Source organism: Mobula birostris, chromosome 10, assembly GCF_030028105.1.
Source record: "Mobula birostris isolate sMobBir1 chromosome 10, sMobBir1.hap1, whole genome shotgun sequence".
NCBI classification, from domain to species: Eukaryota; Metazoa; Chordata; class Chondrichthyes; order Myliobatiformes; family Myliobatidae; genus Mobula; species Mobula birostris.
In genome coordinates, this window is record NC_092379.1 from 4,726,150 (window position 1) to 4,750,429 (window position 24,280).

A 24,280-nucleotide genomic window follows, 5' to 3' on the forward strand; every position below is an offset into this window, starting at 1 on the left:
GTCGGACGGGGAAGAAACTATTTTGATTGCGTGAAGGAAAGATGACTAATTTTAAGTTCGGGAACTTCAGAGCTATCCGTTAGGCTGCTCAGGGCCAGAGACCATTTCCCTTTCAGACAGGCTCACATATGACTGCCCCACACCCAAAATTAAACTGAATTGAATTGACTTTATCTCTTACATCCTTCACATACATGAGGAGTAAAAAATCTTCAAGTTACATCTCCGTCTAAATGTGCAATTTATAGTGATTTATAATAAATAGTATGTACGACAGGACAGTCAATATAACTTAGAAATACAACTGTGTCAGCGTGAATTAATCAGTCTGATGGCCTGGTGGAAGAAGCTGTCTCGGAGCCTGTCGGTCCTGGCTTTGGGTCCTGGGAGAAAACTGGGAGACCTGTGGGGAGGGGTGCACAGGAAGAACATGCAAACTCCACACGGACAGTATCATAGGTCTGGATTGAACCCGATGGCTGGAGCCGAGAGACAATAGCATCACCTGCCGAACTCCCCTTTATGAGTGAAATGTGATCACTGGTTCTAATCTCTCTGTAACCTCTTCCAGCCTTACACTCATAATGGTTTGGGTGGTCTAATTCTTGCTTCTTGTTTGTTTCTGAATTGGCTACTGGGCCGTAAGGTGCTGGGCCGAAAGCTTTGGAAATCCTCTCCAGACAGTGAAATGTCGCACTTTGGAGGGACCAACCAGGGTGGGTCTCACACAGTGAACGGTCGGGCGCTGAGGAGTGCGGCAGAACAAAGGGATCTGGGAATACAGGTAGATAATTCACTGAAAGTTGCATCACAGGCAGATAGGGTCATAAAGAAAGCTTTTGGCATATTGGCCTTCATAAATCAATGTACTGGAGATGGGATGTTATGCTGAAGTTGTATGAGATGTTGGTGAGGTGTAATTCAGAGTATTGTGTGCAGTTTTGTCACCTACCTCCAGGAAAGATATAAATAATGTTGAAAGAGTACAGAGAAAATTTTCAAGGATGTTGCAGGGTCTGGAGGACCTGAGTTATAAGGAAAGGTGGAATAGGTTAAGACTTCATTACTTGGAATGTAGAAGATTAAGAGGAGATTTGATAGAGGTATACAAAATTATGAGGGGTATAGACAGGGTAAATGCAAGCAAGCCATTTCCACCGAGGTAGGGTGGGAACTACAACCAGAAGTCATCGGTTAAAGGTGAAAGGTGAAAAGTTTAAGGGGAACATGAGAGGAAACATTTTCACTCAGAGAATCGTGAGAGTGTGGAATGAGCTGCTAGCTCAAGTTGTGCATCTGTGCTTGATATGAATGTTTAAGAGAAGTTTGGATATTACATGGATGGAAGGAGTATGGAGGGCTATGGTCCTGGTGCAGGGAGTAAGCAGCTTAAATGGTCTGGCATTGACTAGATTGGCCAAATGGCCTGTTTCTATGCTTTACTCTTCTATGACTTTATGACTCTAAGATATTTTATTTACACTGAGGTTGAACTTTTCAGAATCAGAATCAGGTTTATTATCACCGGCATGTGACGTGAAATTTGTTACTTAGCAGCAGCAGTTCAATGCAATACAGAATCTAGCAGAGAAAAAAAGTGCAAAAAACAGAAATACTGTATATTAAAAAGGTGAGGTAGTGTCCAAGTGTTCAATGTCCATTTAGGAATCGGATGGCAGAGGGGAAGAAGCTGTTCCTGAATCACTGAGTGTGAGCCTTCAGGCTTCTGTATCTCCTACCTGATGGTAACATTGAGAAAAGGGCATGCCCTGGCTGCTGGAGGTCCTTAATAATGGACACTGCCTTTCTGAGACACCGCTCCCTGAAGGTGTCCTGGGTACTTTGTAGGCTAGTGCCCAAGATGGAGCTGACTAGATTTACAACCCTCTGCAGCTTCTTTCGGTCCTGTACAATAGACCAACCCCACCCCCCCATACCAGACAGTGATGCAGCCTGTCAGAATGCTCTCCATGGTATGAAAGTTTTTCAGTGTATTTGTTGACATGCCAAATCCCTTCAAACTCCTAATGAAGGATAGCCGCTGTCTTGCCTTCTTTATAACTACATCGATATGTTGGGACCAGGTTAGATCCTCAGAGATCTTGACTCCCAGGAACTTGAAACTGCTCACCCTCTCCACTTCTGATCCCTCTAAGAGAATTAGTATGTGTTCCTTTGTCTTACCCTTCCTGAAGTCCACAATCAGTTCTTTCGTCTTATTGACGTTGAGTGCTAGGTTGTTGCTGTGACGCCACTCATCTAGCTGGTTCATCTCACTCCTGTACGCCCTCTTGTAACCACCTGAGATTCTACCAACAATGTTTGTATCGTCAGCAAATTTATAGGTGGTATTTGAGCTATGCCTACAGTCATGTGTATACAGAGAGTAGAGCAGTGGGCTAAGCACACACCCCTGAGGTGCACCAGTGTTAATTGTCAGCGAGGAGGATATGTTATCACCAATCCGCACAGATTGTGGTCTTCTGGTTCTGAAGTCAAGGATCCAATTGCAGAGGGAGGTACAGAGGCCCAGGTTCGGCAACTTCTCAATCAGGATTATGGGAATGATGGTATTAAATGCTGAGCTATAGTCAATGAACGGCATCCTGACATAGGTGTATGTGTTGTCAGGTAGTCTAAAGCCGTGTGGGGAGCCATGGAGATTGCTTCTGCTGTTGACCTATTGTGGCGATAGGCAAATTGCAATTGGTCCAGGTCCTCGCTGAGGCACGAGTTCAGTCTGGTCATGACCAACCTCTCAAAGCATTTCATCACTGTCGATGTGAGTGCTACCAGGCGATCGTCATTAAGGCAGCTCACATTATTCTTCTTTGGCACTGGTATAATTGTTGAATGGAAACATTTCTACAAGAATTGCAGAATTTATCCAGTCGCACTTGGTGCTCTGTCGCTTTAAGAAGTCCTAGCGGGACTTCACCTCGGGAAAACTGGAGGCCTGTGGGAATTGTAGTGCTGCGATCCATTCATGGCGGCGAGTTGACAGTTTTGGAACTACAACTCCCAGTAAGCGTTTCACCGGCGACCGGAAGCGGGTCTTTCTCTTCCGGCGGGAGACGAAGCGCGGCTGTGGGTTGAGGAGGCGATCCGGCGTCACACAGAGAGAGAGGGAAACATGTGAGTCGCTGAGAAACGGGCGAAGGGCCCGGCTTCGGGGGGAGAGAAGGGGCGGTCGCGCTTCTGCCGCTCTCCGCGGCCCACTTGCGGACGTTCGTCCGTCTGGGGTAGGGTAGAGACCGAATCAATGACGGCGTGAGGCCGAGGCCCATGTCTAGGCCTCGGGGGTTGGTGGAGTTCAGAGACCGGGGGTGCGGTTATTGTCCTGGTGCTTGGTGGGTTTAGACAGCGGCCCCCAGTGTTTGGCTGCATTACACTTGCAAACACTGGCTGATGTTCCGGGACTGACTCGTGGGGCATTCCACTGGTTACTGAGTGCCAATCCGGTAGCCATAACACATAGGAACAGAATTAGGCCATTCAGCCCATTGAGTCTGTTCCTCTATCACGGCTGATTTATTTTCCCTCTCAATCCCATTCTCCCGCCTCCCCCCCCCCCCCGTAACCTGTGATGCCCTCTCTAATCAAGAAGCAACCTTCGCTTTAAATACACCCAATGATTTGGAGTCTGCAGCCGGCAATGAGTTCCACAGATTCCCCACTCCCTGGCTAAAGAAATTCCTCCTCAAGTCTGTTCTAAATGGACGCCCGGACTGTACAGGCTGTGGTCCTAGTCTCGTCCACTAAAGGAAACATCCTCTCCATGTCCACTCTCGGAATTCAATATTCACTAGGTTTCGATGACATTCACTCCCCCACCCCCTCATTCTCATAAACTCCAGTGAGTACAGACCCAGAGGTATCAAACACTCCTCAAGCGTTAACCCTGTCATTCCAGTGAAACTTCCGGACCCTCTCCAATGACAGCACATCCTTTCTTAGATAAGGAACTCAAATCTGCTCAGGATGTTCTGACCAATGTATTATAAAGCCTTGGTATTGCATCTTTGCTATTGTAATTTGTCCTCTTGAAAGAAATGCTAGCTTTACATTTGCCTTTCCTCATCACCAACTCAACCAACAAGTTAACCTTTAGGGAATCCTGTGTGAAGATTCTCCCCCTCTTCCCCCCCCCCCACCAAGTCCCTTTCCCCTTCTGATTTCTATGAATTTTCTTCCTGTCTTTGACTTTATTCCTTCTACCAAAGTGCATGATCATACAATTTCCATCACTGTATTTCACCTGCCACTTCTTTGTCCGTGGTCTTAACCTTCTGCAGCCTCCCTGCTTCCTGCCCCCGCCTCCCCATTCTCATGAACTCCAGTGAGTAGAGGCCCAGAGCCGTCAAACACTCCTCAGATATTAACCCTAACGCTCCGTCCTTTCGACCTTTCTTCATGTCATCCGTAAACCTGGTCACACAGTCATCAGTTCTCATTATCCAAATCATTGACATATAACAAGGAAGTAAATGGTTCCAACACCGACCCCTCCAGAACATCTCTCGCCACTAGCAGCCAACCAGAAAAAGTCTCGCTTCTTCCCACACTTTGCCTCCTGCCAGTCAGCCCATCTTCTATCGTGCTAGTATATATTGCACTTATGCTTTCTGTTAGCTAATGTCCTGAGCCCCATTGATTTGTTGTGGAGCACTTTATCAAAGGTTGTCTGGAAATCCAAATACATGACGTCTACTGGTTCTCCCAATCAACCATTTTCTTGTATATTCATAAACCTAGCAGGTGCATCAAACATCGTGTTTATTTTGCTTGATTGCCTTACAACCTTTTAGGAGTTCCTTTTTTTTAAATAGTAATACTGGGTTCTCGTATTTTCTAATGACAGGTATTAGATTACCTGATCTGCAGTTTACAGTTGTTTTGTCTCTGTCCTCTAATGAGTTGTGGTGCTGTGTAATGAGAATAGCTTTATTTGTAACATATAACTGAAACGGAGAAATGTGTTGCTTGCACCAAATCAAATCAGCGAAGATCGTGTGCTGTGTTGCCCCACTTCCAGCGCCAACATAGCATGCCCACAGCTCACTAACCCTACAGGCTGATTCATACTTCTGTGTAGGCTCTATGCCGTTGTGAGCATTTATACTTGTGTGTCGGTGTGTCTGCGTCGCTCTGCAATTCACCGCCAAAGCGCCAGTTGGCGGTGGGGTTTCTATGCCTTTGTGTTGAGCTTCTTTGTGTACTTCAGACAATGGCGACTGAAACTGAGCGCCTCGTATTGGAGTGGAGCTAATAAAAGTTGAACAAGAGTTACTTTTATTGAAATTACTGCAACTCAGAAAAGAGAGAAGGCGTGGGAGGAGATGGTGTGTACGACCATTGAACGGATTGAGGCAGAAGGAGGGTGAATTTTCTGTGCTTGTCCGGCCACTGAGAGACATGGACGAGGAAATGCACTTCAAATATTTTCGGATGTCGGCAGGTAGATTTGACGAGAAGAAGCAACTGGAAATGCGGTGCTACCAAGCGGTACCTTCAGTTAGTCCTGACGAAGGGTCTCGGCCCGAAACGTCAACTGTACCTCTTCCTAGAGATGCTGCCTGGCCTACTGCGTTCACCAGCAACTTGGATGTGTGTTGCTTGAATTTCCAGCATCTGCAGAATTCCTCTTGTCAAGCGGACCAATCACAGTTGTTGCGGTCTGCGTCGCCGTGACGCGTAGTTATATTTTTGGGGAGGGGCGCGTCAGGCTTCGGCGTAGGGTACGTGGCTATGCCGTACCTACGACGTAGATTGGATGCAGAAGTATAAATTGGCCTTAACCCGTACGTCTTTGTGGAATGTGGAGCACCCACAGGGAGGGCATACAAACTCCTTACAGACAGCAGTGGGATTTGAACCGTCGCCTTACAGCTGATGCTACAGAGTGTTACGCTAACTACTAAGCTGCTGTGCCGCTTGGCGTCGCCATCGTGAAAGGACCGTGAGGTAGTTCTGCATCCTCAGCTTCTGAGCCAATACCCTTCCTCATTAAAGCAGTGATGTACTCTTTTGTGAACAATAGGTCACATGCCTCTGCGTATTCAAAGTGCATTTATTATCAAAGTATGTATACTCTATGTAACCTTGCAATCTGTCTCTATACAGGTCACCACAAAACCAAGAAACCCAAAAAGCCCCCTAAAATTAAAAGACCATCGAACACGCATTGTGCAGAGAGAAAAGAAACCCTAACCTGCATGTCTTAAGCAGTTCCTAGCCTGGATTGCCTGGTCAGCTTGTCTATTGAATCATTTGCCATCAATTTATCTATCTTGCTAAAATTCAGATTAGGAACCTTTAATTTTCCCTTTTTGTAACCTTATTTGTTGTTGCACATTTATGATTCTATGCTCTGTTGCTTCCTAGTACAGTTTGTGTATAATCATTCCTGTCAGTGTCCTGTACTGTCACTTTCCCCCTTCTCTTCACCTACCTCCTGAGTCTCTGACTACTGCCCTCACAGTGTGTGTGTACAAAGCTACGCAGGGAGCTAAACACCTTCTCCAAAATCACCCGAGCTGGCAACTTACTTCAGACTTTAATGAGATCTCACTTGGACAGTTTGAACAGCCCGGCTCTTTTGATTAAATCTGTGGAATAGATTTTCAACGTAAGCCTTTATATTATTTTAGGTAAATAAATTGTAGAAATGCTCAGTAGGTCAGACTGTGGCAAGGTGACAGGTCACATCAGTGGGAAGATAACTCGATAACAGTCAAAGAGCACTACAGTAAAGGCCTTTCAGCCCATCTAGTTTGTGCTGAACTGTTATTCTGACCCACACAAGAACCACAGCCCTCCATCCCTCTGCCAGACATGTACCTATTCAAACAAGTCATGTTACAAGTTAAAAGACTGTTGCTCTATCCATGAGTGTATGAAAGTTATTGATTATTTGGACTATTTTCTGTTTTTTTTTGTAATTTCCAGCATATGCAGTTTTCAAAAATTTTGAGTTATAAATCTTGGCTTACAACCTAAGTGGTTTTAAAGTTGGGGTTTTCACTGCTAGTTTCTTTATCAAGTGTTTGTCTTGCATCTTGAGTTTGTGTTTTACTAGTTCACACCTGCCTCTTGTCCAATTCTTACAACCTAATTTAAGATTAACTGTATCTGTGTCATTAGTACAACAGTACAAGATTACCTTTCCTGCACAGCCTCAAGCACTCGATGGTGTCAGAAACTGGAATATCCGCACACAGCTCGCCGCAGTTGCTCGCAGCTTTCGTGTCTTGTACCTTGGGTTTTAGTTTTTATTTGGGGGGAATAAAAAGCCTATCCAGTTGCTGCTGTTGGAATTTGAGGAATCGGTGTGCTTGAATCAGAATCAGGTTTAGTAACACCAGCATATGTCCTGAAACTTGGAGCAGTACATTGCAATACATAAATAGAAGGAAAGCTTGGATTGCAATAAGTATATGTATATGTGTGTATAAATAATTACACAAAAACAGAAATAAAAAAGCAATGAGGTAGTGTTCATGGGGTCAGTGTCCATTTGGAAATTGGATGGCAGAGGGGAAGAAGTCCCCTGAATTGTGGAGTGTGTGCCTTCAGGCTCCTGTACCTCCTCCCTGATGGTAGCAATGAGAACAAGGCATGACCTGGGTGGTGAGGGCCCTCAGTAATTGACGCCGTTTTTTTGAGGCATCGCTCCTTGAAGCTGTAAACCATAGTATCCAGGACAACACTCTGCAGCTTATTTCCATCTTATGCAGCAGCATCCCCCCAATACCAGATGGTGATGCAGCCAGGTAGAATGCTCTCCACAGTACATCTGTAGAAATTTGTGAGTGTCTTAGGTGACTTGCCAACTCCTTGTTTAATAAAAACAAAAATATAAAATTATCTATTCATAAAATCTGTCTCAGAATACCTGACTAGCTTCCCTTCATTTTCATCATTATGAGCCTTGGTTGTACAACATCATCATTATGTGCCATGTTGTATGAAGTGGGCGATTGTGGTCTTTCCATGACACTGATTGTTCCTGGCAAATTTTTCTATACAAGTTGTTTGCCGTTGCATTGTTCCGGGCAGTGTCTTTACAAAACGGGTGACCCCAGACATTCAATACTCTTCAGAAATTGTCTGCCTGGTGACAGTGGTCACATAACCAGGACTTGTGATTTGCACCGGCTGCTCATACGACCATCCACCACCTGCTCCCATGGCTTTACGTGACCTTGATCGGGGGCTAAACAGGTGCTACACCTTGCCCAAGGGTGACCTGCAGGCTAGTGGAGGGAAGGAGTGTCTTACACCTCCTTTGATAGAGTTGTATCTCCACCCCACCACCCTAGGTTTCCTTAACTACCAAAAAAACCATGTCCAAAGTCAAAGAACTTTCAACTCAATGTCCTCACCATTGTCCACGTAAGAGACGGCAGTAGTATTTGGGCAGGAAGTGAGGGGAGCTTGCAATTAGATGCCCAAGTTGAGAAATTTGTATTTACTAAGGGTTTGGTAGTGAAGTGCTTAATGAATACTGATTGATCTTTGATCCTGTACGGTGATTTTGAATCCTGTTTGGTAGTTTAAATTCAAGTGAATATTGTAAAGATTAGCCTTATTTGTTACACGTGCATCGAAACATACAGTGAAATGTGTTTTGTCAACAACGAATACAGCACAAAGTTTGTGTTGGGGACGGCCTGTAAGTAGTCGCCGTGTTTCCAGCACTAACATAGCATGCTCATAACTCTTAACCTCGGATTTTTGGGATGAGGGAGGAAACCCAGGAGAACATCCAAACTCCTCACAGACAGCCCTCGTCCATTCATCTGTCGCCACTAATCTCCCTCCTGGCTCATATCCCTGCAAGTGAGAGAAATGCTACATCTGCCCACTCATCTCATCCCTCACCTCCATTCAGGGTTCCAAACAGTCCTTCTAGGTGAGGCAGCATTTCACCTGTGGATCTGTTGGGCTTGTTTGTTCTATCCAGTGCTACAGATGTTGCCTTGTCTGCATTGGTGAGACCTGACTTAAATTGGGACACTGCTTTGTTGAACACCTCTGCTCCATCTGCCAGAGTTGGAATTTCCTGGTGGCCAACCATTTTAACTCCTATCCCTATTCCTGTTCCGACATGTTGGTCCATGGCCTCCTTTTCCGCCCCAATGAGGCCACCCTCAGGGTGGAGGAGCAACACCTTGTATTCCGAAGATTGCCTCCCACTTCCCTCTTGTATTCCCCACTCTGGCCTCTTCTTCTCCTCATCTCCCTATCACTTTTCCCTTGTGCCTCTCCTACCCTTTCGCTGATGGTACACTCTCTCCTATCAGATTCCTTCCTCTCCAGCCCGTTACCTTTTCTACCCCCTTGACTTCACCCATCACCTTCTAGCTACCCTCCTTCCCCTCCCTCCACCTTTTTAATCTGGCATCTTCTTTCCTTTCCCGCCCAGAAGAGCAGTCTCGGTCGGAAACGTGGACTGTTTATTCATTTCCGCAGGTGCTGCCTGACCTCCTGAGTCCCTGTTAATATTTTGTGGGTGTTGCTGTTTACAGATGGCGGTTGCGAATTGAACCCTGATCGCCGCTGCTGTAAAGTGTTACTTTAACCACTGCACTACTGTGCCGTGCTGTCAATCTGGAGTTTTAATAAAAAGTTAGTCTCAGCAAAAGTGACTGAAAACACCAGAAAGTGAGTAAAATCCTGTGGTGTTCACTCAAGCCCTTCAGGGATAGAAAGTTGCCAGTGATCCCTGCTGTGATTTCAAACGCACCGATGCGGTTGGTCGTCACTGCTCCTGGACTCGGGGGGCAGCTTCGGACAGTAAAATGCTGGCATTGGCACTGATGTCCATGACCTGTGGATAAATACGTTTAAAAAAAATCCTGCAAACTGCTTGCATTACAGTGCATTACAGCCATGTGGGATCTAGACCAACAAACTCTCTGCAAGATGTCCACAGTTTCTATTTAATTCACTTTAGATTTTTATTTATTCTTTCCTTTTCAATCTTTTTATTAGTTTCAACAACAAACATGTTACAAAAAGTACATAATAATTGGGATTATGTTAATTAATAATAATTAAGGTTTACAGCAGGTAGATTTTTATTTAGCAATACAGTGTGCAACTGGCCCTTCTTGCACTGATTAACCCTAGCCTATTCACAGGACAATTTACAATGACTAATTAACCTACTAACCCATATATCTTTGGACTGTGGGAGGAAACCAGAGCACCCGGAGGCAACCCACGCGCACATGAGAACAGGGTACAAACTTTCTTGGAGGACGTTGGAATTGAACTCAGTACTCGGATGCCCAGAGCTGTAATAGTGTTGTACCAGCCGCTGTGCTATGGTGGCGCCCCAATTAATCATTGAGCTCATAACTTGTTCCCTTTTTATTCAATTGAAATCTGATGGTTGCGTGAAAGGAGAACCCGATAGAGATGTTTGAGTAGAGTTGATTCTTCTTTCTGCTAGCCAATGTAAACTATTTTATAAAATTAATTAAAACCTCAATAATTGTTAGAGAGCCACAATTTGGAGCTTCCACTGGCGTGCAGATATTACAGTGAACAATAAGCACGAGATTCTGTAGGTCAACCTCAGTTTAAAATATACCCAGTGATTTGGCCTCCACAGTGAATTCCACAGATTCATCACCCTCTTGCTAAAGAAATTCGGCCTCATCTCTGTCCTAAACGGGCATCTTATTCTGAGGCTGTGCCCTCTGGTCCTAATCTTTTAGTACAATTAATTTACTTTGTTCCTGTATTGGCCGACATACTGTCTCCACCCCAGTTTCAATAACTTTGCAGTAATCTTGTCATAAACACGAGATCTTGTAGAGGCTTGAAATCTTGAGCAACACACACAAAATGCTGAAGGACCGCAGCAGGTCAGGCAGCACCTGCGGAGGAGAATAAGTAATCGAGGTTCCGAAGCCCTTCATCAGGCCTAGAAAAGACTAGAAAGGAAAGGAGCAGAAGCTAGAATAAAGGTGGCTGTAGGTGACAGAGGTTTGGCAGTAGATGTTGTCTACATAGACTTTACTGGAGCGTTTGACAAGGTCCGCCAAGCTGTGCTGGTCCAGAGAATCATGTCACATGGTGTTGGGACATGAACAAAGACCAGAGAGACAGAAAAGCTAGTAGATATAGAGGGGTTACACTTTCCTCACAGAGGAAAGCATACAGTACGTATTGACACCCTTAACATGACGTATGGCCAGATTTTGGGGTGCAAATCCATCACTCCCTGTAAGGGGCAACTCAAATCGATTAGGGTGATAAAGAAGGCGTACGATATTCTTGCCTTCATCGTCAGGGCTCTGAGCATAAAAGTTGGGATGTAGTGTTGCAGTTGTATGAAAGTTTAGTTAAGCCATGTAAAGTATTATGCATGCTGCTGACTATATAAACTATAGGAGGAATGGGCAGGGATTGGACAGGATGCAGCTGAAGTTGCCTGCGTTGGAGTCTATTGGCAATAAGGAAAACTTGGAAGGGATTTTTTTCACTGGATGCTGGAGGGTGAGGGGAGTTATGAGAGGTTCAGTTAGAGTAGGGTGGTGGGGTGGAGATAAATCTCTACCAAAGGTGCTCCTTTCCCCTGCTGGCCTGCATGAGCAAGATGTTGCACTTGCTTAGCCCCGACCGATCAGGGTCACGGGAAGCCATGGGAGCAGGTGGAGCACATAACGAAGGAATAGTTGAGTAGGTAGTCGGTCTTTTTCCTGGGTTGAAAAGATCAGATGCTACAGGGCATAGGTTTAAGATGAGGGAAAGAAATTTTCCTTTTACACAGAGTGTGATAGGTACCTGGACTGCACTTCCAGTAGAGGCATTTAGACAGACACATGAACAGGCAAAATGAATAAACCACAGGCAGACAGGTTTAGTTTTGGTTGGAATCGTGGCCAGTGCAGATTTGGTGAGCTGAAGGGCCTGTTCTGTGTAGATGTGCTCAATGGAAGGGAGGGCTTTGAGCGTGATGGACTGAGCTGTATCCATTACTTTTCTGTTCCAGAGCACGGTGTTTCCTTGTCAGGCAATATACTCTCCACTACACATCTATAGAACTTTGTCAAAGGTTTCGGTGTTGTGCTGAATCTCTGCAGATTTCGCAGCGTGCTTGTGTGCCTCACAAAAAAAATGTTTTTGTTTCTCTTACCCCAGGAGTCTGTTAAACAAGCCAAAGAGTGAGATGACTCCCGAGGAGTTGCAGAAGAGAGAGGAAGAGGAGTTTAATACGGGGCCCCTCTCTGTTCTGACACAATCTGTCAAAAATAACACACAGGTCCTTATTAACTGCCGGAACAATAAGAAGCTGCTTGGCAGAGTCAAGGCCTTTGACAGGTAAGTTTCTTTCTGCTTACCTGTTCTCCTTCCCTTCCAAGCACACAAAAAGAACATGTAATAAGAGCAATGTTTTCCCATGAGTATATTTTATGCCATGGGCTATATGTTAATATTTGTCACCAGCTGGATTGGAATCTGAGATTGTCTGTAAGATGGGCGTCTGTGCTAGATGAGTGAACTGTGGTATAGTTTGTGTTTGCATTGCAAATATTCCCTACGTAGGGCTGAGATAAACACCCCAACAACAGAACTTTGAACTTTTGAACTTTTTTCCCTATGTGGCACTGGACACCAGGGAGATGACTGATCTTTTAAAAAAAATCACAAGACCTTAGTTCAGCCCCACTTGGAGTACTGTGTTCAGTTCTGGTTACCTCACTACAGGAAGGATATGGATACTATAGAGAGAGTGTAGAGGAGATTTACAAGGATGTTGCCTGGATTGGGGAGCATGCCTTATGAGAATAGGTTGAGTGAACTTGACCTTTTCTTTTTGGAGCGACGGAGGATGAGAGGTGACCTGATAGAGGTGTACAAGATGATGAGAGGCATTGATCGTGTGGGTATCCAGAGGCTTTTCCCCAGGGCTGAAATGGCTAACACGAGGGGCATGGTTTTAAGGTGCTTGGAAGTAGGTACAAGGGGGATGTCAAAGGTAAGTTTTTCACACAGAGAGTGGTGGGTGTGTGGAATGCAGTGCCAGCAACGGTGGTAGGGACGGATGTGCAAGGGTCTTTTATGAGACTTAGGTAAATGGAGCTTAGAAAAATAGAGGGCTAAGCTGTGGGGAAATTCTAGGCAGTTTCTAGAGTAGGTTACATGGCCAGCACAACGTTGTGGGCCGAAGGGCCTGTAATGTGCTGTAGATTTCTATGTTTTAGCTGCATAATCTAATTGCAGCACAGACATTATTAAAGCTGAGTGCAGAGTTACTAACTTGGAGCACAGTGTTTTTAAAGGTCCCATTGCTGAATTGTGTCTTGGGTAACACACTTACTGAGCTGGGCCCCTCACACCATCCACCAGGTTCAGTGGCCTGCTGTGAATCGGTTTCCTCCTCTCTGGCTATACTGAGAGATGTGCACTTACACAAGGAACATGATCTTGGGTAAAGTAACCGTCAGGGGCTAACGTTCACAAGGGCACAACCTCAGCTCGGATCGATCCCTTTTTCAAATGCAAGCCAGGCCTTTTCCAGGTGAGACGAGAGGTGAAAGGTGAACCGGGGGGGGCGGGGGGGCTCTTCTTCATTCAGGGTTGGTGAGAGTGTGGAATGAGCTGCCGGCAGAAGTGGTGGATGCAGGTTCTGTTGCAACATTTAAGAGTTGACTGGCTCCTCCCTGTGCCTTGTTTGGTGCATCGGGCGGCAACCTTGCAATTTCTTTAGTGTTTGTCTGTTTTACGGGGCCGAGTTGCTAGCTCGATGCTCAACCCGGCACGGATGAAAAGCGTGCAAGGAACCAACCGGATATGAACCAGGGATCTCTTATTCCAAAATCTGGTCGCAGATACCACTACACCACTGGCACAGAGTAATTATGGTCAATTGCACTAAATAATATAACAGTTCAACCTGGCCTAGATGGGCTGAAGGGACTGTTCTGAGATTCTCTGACTCTCAGCTTGTTACCTCACATCATTACTGCAATTTTTTAAAATTTGCAGTTGTATCTAATTTAGAAAAACACCAAATTCTGGTCCGGTGACATTTCTTAAATGATTGAATAAGAAATAAATTTGTCTCAGTTTTGCTTGCCGATAATGTATTCACCTTGCGGTCAGATTGTTGACGTCCTTAGTATCACAAAGGGCTTGAAGCATCTTGATAGTGTAAACCTACCCATGGCAAGGCATGTGCCCAGTTTATCTGTTTGTGAGGCAACACTTTGGTGACTGGCTCCAGCTTTAAGGAAAAGTGTCTCTCACTGCACATGCATAGTCTTGTTGGCCTCGTCGCAAGGCAAGGTTAGCTTGTCAAAGTAGCTTGAGCAGCTCTGCTTCATCAGTCACCTCGCGAAACTCAGTAGTATCATTTTCATCTATGTTGTAGTTCAGTGAAAGGTTTTGCCAGTGGTGTAGTTCTTGCTGACTTTGAAGAGAGAGTGAGAGAGGAGCCTACATCAGGCTCTGTTTTATCACTTGTGATTAAACTCTTTTACAAAGTACTGCTTCAGTCTATGATTGCTTCAAGTAATCCCATATTGCTGCATATGCCACTTCAACGAGCAGTTGTTCTTACCTCCCACCCCATGAGCCTCCACATCCAACACATCATCCTCCGTAACTGTCACCTCCAAAGGGATCCTACCACCAAACGCATCCTTACCTCCCTCCCCCCTCTGCTTCCCGCAGGGGTCGCTCCCTCTGTGATTCCCTTGTCCATTCGTCCCTCTCCACTAATCCCCCTAATCTGCAATCTGCAAGCAGTTTAAATGCAACCCATATCCATTCACCTCCTCCCTCACCTCCATTCAGGGCTCCAAACAGTCCTTTCAAGTGAGGCAACACGTCACCGGCGACTTGACTGGGATTGCCTGCTGTGTCCAGTGCTCCTGATTCGGCCTCCGCTACGTTGGTGGGACCCGTCGTAAATTGGGGGACTGCTTCGTCGAGCTCCATCCGCCAAAAGTAGAGCTTCCCAGTGGCCAAACATTTTAATTAGGATTCCCATTCCGACATGTTGGTCCAGGACCACCTCTTGTGCCAAGATGAGGCCACCCTCAGGGTGGAGTTGCAACACCTTGTATTCCTCCTGGGTACCTGCCAACCTGATGACATGAATATTGATTTCTCCTGGTTAAAAATAATTATGTCCTGCTCTCCTCTTCCTCTACTCTACACTCTCGCCTTTTTACCTCGTCTCACCAGCCTATCACACCCCACCGGTTCCCTCTTCCTTCTCTTTCTCCTATGGTCCACTCTCCTCTCCTATCAGATTCTTCTTCTCCAGCCCTTGACCTTTCCCACCCACCTGGCTTCACCTAAAATAGAACATAGAACAGTACAGCACAGTACAGGCCCTTCGGCCCACAATGTTGTGCCGACCTTGAAACCCTGCCTCCCATATAAGCCCCCAACTTAAATTCCTCCATATACCTGTCCGGTAGTCTCTTAAACTTCACTAGTGTATCTGCCTCCACCACTGACTCAGGCAGTGCATTCCACGCACGAACCATTCTCTGAGTAAAAAACCTTTCTCTAATATCCCTCTTGAACTTCCCACCCCTTACCTTAAAGCCATGTCCTCTTGTATTGAGCAGTGGTGCCCTGGGGAAGAGGTGCTGGATATCCACTCTATTCCTCTTATTATCTTGTACACCTCTATCATGTCTCCTCTCATCCTCCTTCTCTCCAAAAAGTAAAGCCCTAGCTCCCTTAATCTCTTAAAATTTTCTAGCTATCCTCCTTCCCTTCTCCACACCTTTTTATTCTGGCCTCTTCCCTTTTAGACCCAAAGAAGTTTCTCGGCTCGAAGCATCGAACGTTTGTTCATTTCCATAGATGCTGATTCCTCCGGCATTTCGAGTGTGTTGCTGACAGAGCTGTTGGTCATTTTCTGCACTGCTGATCCGGATGCTCTCTTTAAACTTTAAACAACGGGAATAATTACGGTCCTTGTGTTTTAAAAGGTGCCGCATCCCAGCTCCAGCAGGAAATAGTGCTGCTGTTAGAACTGTCAGTTTGAGGGGTTTAATTTCAGAAAAAGTTAAAGGATTGCCGAAGTAGTCTTCCCACCAAGCGTATGAATGTATTCTGTTACCTATGTGTTACATAGAGTTGCAGAGCGCTACCGCATAGAAACAGGCTCTTCGGCCCATCTAGTCCATGCTGAGCTATTACCCTGCTTAGTCCCATCAACCTGCACCTGGGTCGTACCCCTTCCATCCATGTACCTAATCAAACTTGAATGTTAAAATCGAACCCGCATCCACGCATTCCTCTGGTGGCTCGTTCTGAGTGAAGAGTTTATTTATTTATTGAGAGTCAGTGCAGAAAAGGCCCCCTCAGGCCTTCAGGCTGTGCCGTCCTTCAACTCCCGACTTAACCCTAACCTAACCATGGGACAATTTACAATGGCCAATTAGCCTACCTACCAGTATGTCCTTGGAATGTGGAAGGAACCCGGAGCACCCGGAGGAAACCCACGCGGTCACGGGGAGAACCTACAAACTCGTTACAGGCATCGGTGGAAAATAGACCCGGGTCACTGGTACTGTAAAGCATTGTGCATACCACTACGCTACCAAATTCCCCTTAAGTATTTCGCCTTTCACTCTTAACCCATGACCTTTCGTTCTAGTCTCGCCCAATCTCAGCGGAAAAAGCCTGCTTGCATTTCTGTCCGTTTTCTTTTTGTATTGACACCCAAAGCAATGGGACCCATAATGGCAAAGAGGATGAAAGCTAGGTTTCAAAAGAGACTGTTGTGTGATAGCTTCCCCTCTGTCTCCAGGCATTTAAACTACATTGCAGTTGTAATGGGCTTGAAGGGTCAGTAACCAAAGGGCAGATACTTAGGTGCCAGAGGCAAATTGAAGGCAAAACCTCTTTTTTTAAAATGAGGGTGAGTGCTTAAGATGTGGATTGCTTTGCCTGATAGCTTTGACAGAACCCTTCAAAACGTTATTTGGTAAACACTTACAGGGGAAAAAACATCGCAGAGATATGGGCAAGGAGCGGGTGGAACTAGCTGGCAGGTTTACTGAAAGAATCAGTGTGGATTGAAAGGACTAAGAGATGTTTTCAAATCATAAATTGTTTGTCACTTTTCAGCTACTCTCATTAAAATGGCTCTTCATTTGTCCTTTCATTACATGCTGTGTTGTATGACGTGGCCGATCATGGTCTATCCATGACTGTGATTGTTCTTGCAAATTTTTCTACAAAAGTGGTTTGCTATTACCTTCTGGGCAGTGTCTTTACAACACGGGTGACCCCAGTCATTATCAATACTCTCACAGTTGATAAAGGGGAAGCCTTTTAGGACCAAGATTAGGAAAAACAGAGAGTGGTGAATCTGTGGAATTCTCTGCCACAGGAAACAGTTGAGGCCAGTTCATTGGCTATATTTAAGAGGGAGTTAGATATGGCCCTGGTGGCTAAAGGGATCAGGGGGTACGGAGAGAAGGCAGGTACAGGGTTCTGAGTTGGATGATCAGCCATGATCATACTGAATGGCGGTGCAGGCTCGAAGGGCTGAATGGCCTACTCCTGCACCTATTTTCTATGTTTCTTCAGAGGTTGTCTGGCATCAGTTGTGGCATAGCCAGGACTTGTGATGTGCACCGGCTGCTTGTACAACCAGCCGCCTCCTGCTCCTGTGGCTGACCGGGGGGGGGGGGCGGGGGGCGCGGGGAAAGAGTTCTAAGCAGGTGCTACACCTCGCCCAAGGGTAACCTACAGGCTAGCAGAGGGAACGAGTGCCTTTTACCTCTTTTGGCAGAGATTTATCTCCACCCTGCCACCTTAAAATGGTTCTTAATAAATTAATAGAAGTGTGGGAATTGAATCTGATGGCATGTAGATGGGGTGTGGTTGGGGGATTAGGCCTCCTCAGCAGGGATTGATGTGATAATGAAGTAGACAACTCATTGCCAGCACTTCTCACTTTGAGCAAGATAATGAAACCATCTTCCTGTTCCTTCCAAACCGTGGCTGAATTTGTCAGCTGTCAGATTTAGACAGCAGGGTCTCTGACTTCAGTACTACAGTCCACCCTTGTATTCGTTTTACCGCAGTTTAAAGTCAGTTTATTGTTCAAGTTCAATGAGTGAACGGAGGATGAGAGCTGGGTTTAAATAGGCTGCAGGTGACTCCTGTTAGGTAGTGACTAGGAGGTTCCTGCCTGTGCAGGCTTGACTCCTTGTTCTGCCTGCTCTGCACTTTCAGTTTGTGTGCTTTATTCTACATTATTATTGTGTGATTGTGTAACGATTTGAGCAAATTTGAAAGTAAATTTATTGTCACCATATACTACCCTGAGATACATTTTCTTGTGGGCATTCACAGTAGACCAAAGAAATGCAGTGGAATCAATGAAAAACTACACACAAAGGCTGTTAAACAATAATTGTGCAAAATAAAACAATCTGTGCAAATGCCAAATGTGGTATATATAAATAATTAACACTGAGAACATGAGTTGTAGGGCCCTTGAAAGTGAGTCCATAGATTGTAGAAACGGCTCACTGATGAGGTGAGTGAAGATATCCTTGCTGGTTCGGGAGCCTGATTTCGGTCATACAGTCCAATCTCATCTCACCAGTTATACATAAGAGTTATAAAGCATTGCTGGCTGGTGGCGTAATGACATGGGCGTTGGACTTCGGGGTGAGAGGTCCCGAGTTCGAATCCGGCTGGCTCCCTAGAGTTAAGGGCGCGTGCGCGCACGCACACACCACGACAGCACAGAAACAGGCCCTTCGGCCCATCTGGTCTGTTCTTAACTGTTCCTCTGCCTAGTCCCTTCGACCCGGACCATAGCTCTCCATACCCTGCCCCTCCACGCACTTCTCTTAAATGTTAAAATCAAACATGAATCCACCACTGGCAACTTGTTCCACAGTCCACAGAGTGAAGGTGTTCCTTCTCAGGTTCCCTGTAACTATTCCACCTTTACTGTGTCTTATGGTCTTATGTATTCGGTCTAAAGCTAATTCAAAACGGAGACTTCCAACCACTTTAGTTTTTAAGAAACATGACATCTCACTTAGAATCCCTCCCTTGGCATTTGTAATTGTGTTGTTAAGGTCGTTGGGTATGGTTGACATCGAAAGCAGAACTAGTATGGTCTCTCGAGTGTCATTTACTTAATTTCAAATGCGCTCTGTTTTCCTTATCAAATATATGATTGTATTGTGAGCAGTTTTGGGTCCCATATCTGCAAGGATACGCTGACTTTAGAGAGGATCTGGAGGAGATTTCCAAGAATGATCCTGGGAATGAAATGGTTAATATATGAGGAATGTTTGAAGGTTCTGGGCCTGTACTCACTGGAGTTTAGAAGAATGAGGGGGAGTCTCATTGAAACCTATCGAATATTGAAAGGCCCAGAGAGAGTGGATGTGGAGAGGATTTTTCCTGTAGTGGGAGAGTCTAAGACCAGAGGGCACAGCCGCCAAATAGAGGGGTGTTCATTTAGAACGAGATGAGGAGGAAATTCTTTAGCCAAAGAGTGGTGAATTTGTGGAATTCATTGCCACAGATGACTGTGAAGGCCAAATCGTTTGGTATATTTAAAACGGAGGTTGATATGTTCTTGATTAGTTAGGGTATCAAAGGTTACAGGGAGAAAACTGGAGAATAGGGCTGAGAGGGTAATAAATCAGCTATAATGGAATAGCAGCAGATGAGATGGACCGAATGGTCTAGTTCTGTGTGTTATGTGGCAGTCTCTGCTTTGAGTATCCCACGCTGTATGATAGAGGGTTGTAAAGCTTTTACAGTCTTTAAAGAATTTGCTCCTCATTCCTAATTAACCACCTGAGGCTGATATATACTTGTGCGTCAACTCGACGCTGTAACCTACACAAGTGGCCTACGTGTGTTGCGAGCACTTATACTTGTGCATTGATGTGTCTGCGTCGCTCTGCAATTCGGGCACGCTGTGCATGCGCACGCACCTGCCCGTGCAAGGCTTCATGGTCATGGTAGTCTGTCACGGGGTAAACAAGTTTAAAGCGAGTGTCTTTTTTCGTAAAAGTGAAATGTGTCGTCCATAATTTCAGAGGTCTGTAAAGCTCTATGGAAAGCAGAGTTCCCTCCCTGCCTTTCAGTCGCCCAATGGGAAGCTATTGCAGCGTAGGAGGAAATGCGATGCTACCAGGCGGTCCAATCACAGTTGTTGCGGTCTGCGTTGCTGCGATGCGTAGTTACATTTCGGGAGAGGTGTGCGTTAGGCTACGGCGTAGGGATCCGTGTAGGGTGCGCGGCGACGCTGTACCTACGGTGTCGAGTTGATGCACAAGGTTAAATCAGCCTTTATCCTGAAGCTGATTCCTGGTTGTAGGTTCTTAAACCAGCAGAAACAACCTTTCCGAATATGAGCTTGGTGAGCTGCTGTGCTTGCTGTCTTTCACAGCTCCATAGATTCAAGAGAGGTTCCGTCAGAATGGAAGCATAGTGGTTAGCACAGCATCAGGCCGTTGTTTCGGAGTTTGGGGTTCAATTCTGGCGGCGTTCCGTAAGGATTCTCTGAACGCCCCCCCCCCCCCCCCCCCGGTGGAATGTGTGGGTTTCCTCTGGCTGCTCTGGTGTCCTCCCACACTCCATAGACGTACCAGGTAGGTTAATTGGTGGTTGTAAATTATCCTGTGATTGGGTTAGGCGTTACTGGGGTGGTGTGGCATGAAGGACAGGAAGAGCTTACTCTGCTCTGTATTGCTAAATAAAAATAAAAAACCTTAGAAAATGTAACCTTAGACACAAGATGTACTGCAGATGCTGGAAATATAGCGTAATGCACCGTGTGCTGGAGGAGCTCAGCAGATCTGGCGGCATCTGTGGAAAAGAGTCGACATTTCGGGCTGAAACCCTTCATCGGGACGGGAAAGGACAAGTCAGTGTAAGAAGTTTGGGGGAGGGCACGAAGAAGTACAAGGTAGTATGTGATAGGTGAAACTGGGAAAGGACGGGGTGGAGTAAAGAGCTGGGAAGTCAATTGGTGAACGAGATAAAGGGCTGGAGAAGGGGAAGCCTGAAAGGAGAGGACAGAAGTCCAGGGAAGAAAGGGAAGGGGAGGGAGCACCAGAGAGAGGTAACGAGATAAGGTAAGGAGGAGGGGGTAAGGGGGGAGGGGGTGGATTTACCGGAAGTTTGAGAAGTCGATGTTCATGCCATCAGGTTGGAGGCTACCCAGACGGAATATAAGGTGTTGCTCCTCCAACCTGAGTGTGGCCCCATTGCGGCAGTAGAGGAGGCCACGGACTATATTTTGGAATGGGAAGTAGGATTGAAATAGGTGGCCACTGGGAGATCCCGCCGTGTCTGGCGGATGGAGCGCAGGTGCCCAGCAAAGCGGTCTCCCAGTCTGCGTCGGGTCTCACTGATATACAGGAGGCCACACCAGGAGCACCGAATACAATAGATGACCTCAGCAGACTCACAGGTGAAGTGTTGCCTCACCTGGAAGAACTGTTCGGGGTCCTGAATGGTAGTGAGGGAGGAGGTGTAGGGGCTGGTGTGGCACTTGTTCCATTTGCAAGGAGGGAGATAACTGTGGAGGGGCTAGGCTAAAGAAAGCAGGGAAAACAGGAAACTTCTAATCTGACTTTAGAAGAAAAACACTGGACTTAATTGTTCAGAAAGACGTTTAGAAAGCAATAGGATTGGCTTGGATTGGAGGACAGTAAATCTCATTTGGCAGATCTTGTCAGTTTTTAATACTGTAACTGATGGATCCATTTGATTTGTATTTGGAGCAGAAAATGGCGAATAGACTACATGGAAGAGAGAATCTGCAGGTGATGGAAATCCGAGCAACACACACAAAATGCTGGAGGAGCTCAGCAGGCCAGGCAGCATCTGTGGAAAAGAATACCCCAAATGTCGACTGCAATTTTTTCCATAGACACTGTGTGGCCTGCTGAGTTCCTCCAGCATTTTCAGGCTCGCAGCTGTGACCTGCTGGTTGCTGCAGGCATCCCAGACTTCTGTCGTGCTGCCACCTGCCACCTTGTGCTCTCCCTCCATCTTCTTGCTCCGACTTCTCATCTTTTTTTTCCCCCCAGTCCTGATGAAGGGTCTCGACCCGAAACATTAACTGTTCATTCATTTTGATAGGTGCTATCTGACCCGCTGAGTTCCTCCAGCATTTCGTGTGTTTTGTGCTTGGGCTTTAAGTCCAATGCAGTTTCTTGGACCATAAGCTCAGACATTGGAGCAGAATTAGACCACTCGGCTCATCAGTCTGCTCTGCCATTTGATTACAGCTGATCCATTTCCCTCTCAGCCCCAATCTCCTGCCTTCTCCCTGTTTCCCTTCATGCCCTGACTAAACAAGAATCTATCAGCTTCTGCCCCAAATGTACCCAATGATTTGGCCTCCATAGCTGCCTGTGGCAACAAGTTCCGCAGACTCACCATCCTCTGGCTAAGAAATCCCTTCTTCTCTCCATTGTAAATGGATGTCCCCCTTTCTAAGGCTGTGTATGCTGGTCTCAGACTCCCCCATTATAGGAAACATCCTCTCCACATCCACTATTTTTGAGGCCTTTCAATATTCAATGGCTTTCAATGAGATCCTCCCTCATTTTTCTGAATTCTAGTGAGTAGAGGGCCAAAGCCATCAAACACTCCTCATATCATAAGCCTTTCAATCCCAGAATAATTTTTGTGAACTTCATTTGAACCCTGTCCAATGTCAGCACATCTTTTCTTAGATAAAGGGCCGAAAACTGCTCACAGTGTTCCCAAGTGAGGCCTCACCAGTGCTTTATAAAGCCTCAACATTACATCTTTGCTTTTATATTCTCATCCTAGCAAAATGAATGCTAACATTACATTTAAGTGCACAGAGTTCCTCGATAAAGGAGTTCAATTTAGAGAGATTTCCCTCATCTGTCAACAAATGCAGGGGCACACTAAGAAATGTCTTGGGAGTCTTGAAATGTGTATTACGGTGGTACATGCCCTGAACTGTAATGTTTAATGAAAACCCATTTCTCTTCTGAGGCATTTCTCATTTTGCTGTTTCAGGCATTGCAACATGGTGTTAGAAAACGTGAAGGAGATGTGGACCGAGGTACCCAAGAGCGGAAAAGGAAAGAAGAAGTCAAAACCCGTCAACAAGGATCGATACATCTCTAAGATGTTCCTTCGAGGGGACTCTGTGATTGTCGTACTTAGGAACCCACTGATCACAGGCAAATGAACGCCATTTTCTGAAAGATGTAACTTATCGCATGACATAAGCAACAAGAGTTAGGTTTTTGGTTTTATTGTCTGTGTCATTACCCCACTGATATCTGTTTAGTGTCATTTGTAATAAAAACTCTATCATTTTGATGTATGACTTTTTTTTATAAGTGTAAATTTGTGTGGCGTATATGGGGAGGAAATCTCAATTCCAAGATGGACGCCTTTGTAGTCCAACATGGCCGTTTGAGTTTTGGTTTCTGTAGGGTGGTAAAAGGTGAGTGCCATGGTGGCTCAGCAGTTAACTCCGTTAACGTCACATCTCCAGAAAATAACTGTTAATCTTCCAATGCAGTCCAGCAGTGTGGAGGGAATCTTCCTCTTTAGCAGCTCAGGAAGGCTGTGGAACACTACAGGTCATCTACCTGGGTGTTACCCCTGCAATGTTTGATATTGCTGAATTATCCAGGGCTCTAGAAATATTTCCTTACCTCATCCTTTCGTAGATAAGGAGCCCAAAACCACTCTCAATTCCCCAAGTGTGGTGAGTCTGCATTTGGAGCATTGTGAGGAGTCCCTTATCTATGAAAGAATGTGCTGGCATTGGAGAGTGTCCAGGGGAGGTTCACAAGAATGATCCGGTGAATGAAAATGTTAATATGTGAGAAGCAACACACCTCAAATTTGCTGCTGAACGCAGCAGGCCAGGCAGCATCTCTAGGAAGAGGTACAGTCGACGTTTCAGGCCGAGACCCTTCATCAGGACTCACTGAAGGAAGAGCTAGTAAGAGATTTGAAAGGGAGAGGGGGAGATCCAAAATGATAGGAGAAGACAGGAGGGGGAAGGATGGAGCCAAGAGCTGGACAGGTGATTGGCAAAAGGGATATGAAAGGATCATGGGACAGGAGGCCCAGGGAGAAGGAAAAGGGGGAGGGGGGAAAACCCAGAGGATGAGCAAAGGGTATAGTGAGAGGGACAGAGGGAGAAAAAGGAGAGAGAAAAGGAATGTGTGTAAATAAATAAATAACGGATGGGGTACGAGGGGAAGGTGGGGCATTAGCAGAAGTTAGAGAAGTCGGTGTTCAT

At 45.8% G+C, this 24,280-nt stretch overlaps 1 protein-coding gene across 1 annotated transcript; it reads left to right on the forward strand.

The window, feature by feature from the left end:
- Positions 1 to 3,042: 3,042 nt before the first annotated feature.
- Positions 3,043 to 23,343, forward strand: snrpd2 (small nuclear ribonucleoprotein D2 polypeptide). Its single transcript, XM_072269840.1, has 3 exons — positions 3,043 to 3,135; positions 12,157 to 12,336; positions 23,035 to 23,343. Coding segments are annotated over exons 1-3 (357 nt in total). The 5' UTR covers positions 3,043 to 3,133; the 3' UTR covers positions 23,210 to 23,343.
- Positions 23,344 to 24,280: the final 937 nt, after the last annotated feature.

Bases quoted from the DNA above. Each gene is read 5' to 3' on its own strand.
- snrpd2 (XM_072269840.1), top strand. The intron at 12,337-23,034 runs GTAAGTTTCTTT...TTGCTGTTTCAG, and splicing joins AGAGTCAAGGCCTTTGACAG to GCATTGCAACATGGTGTTAG.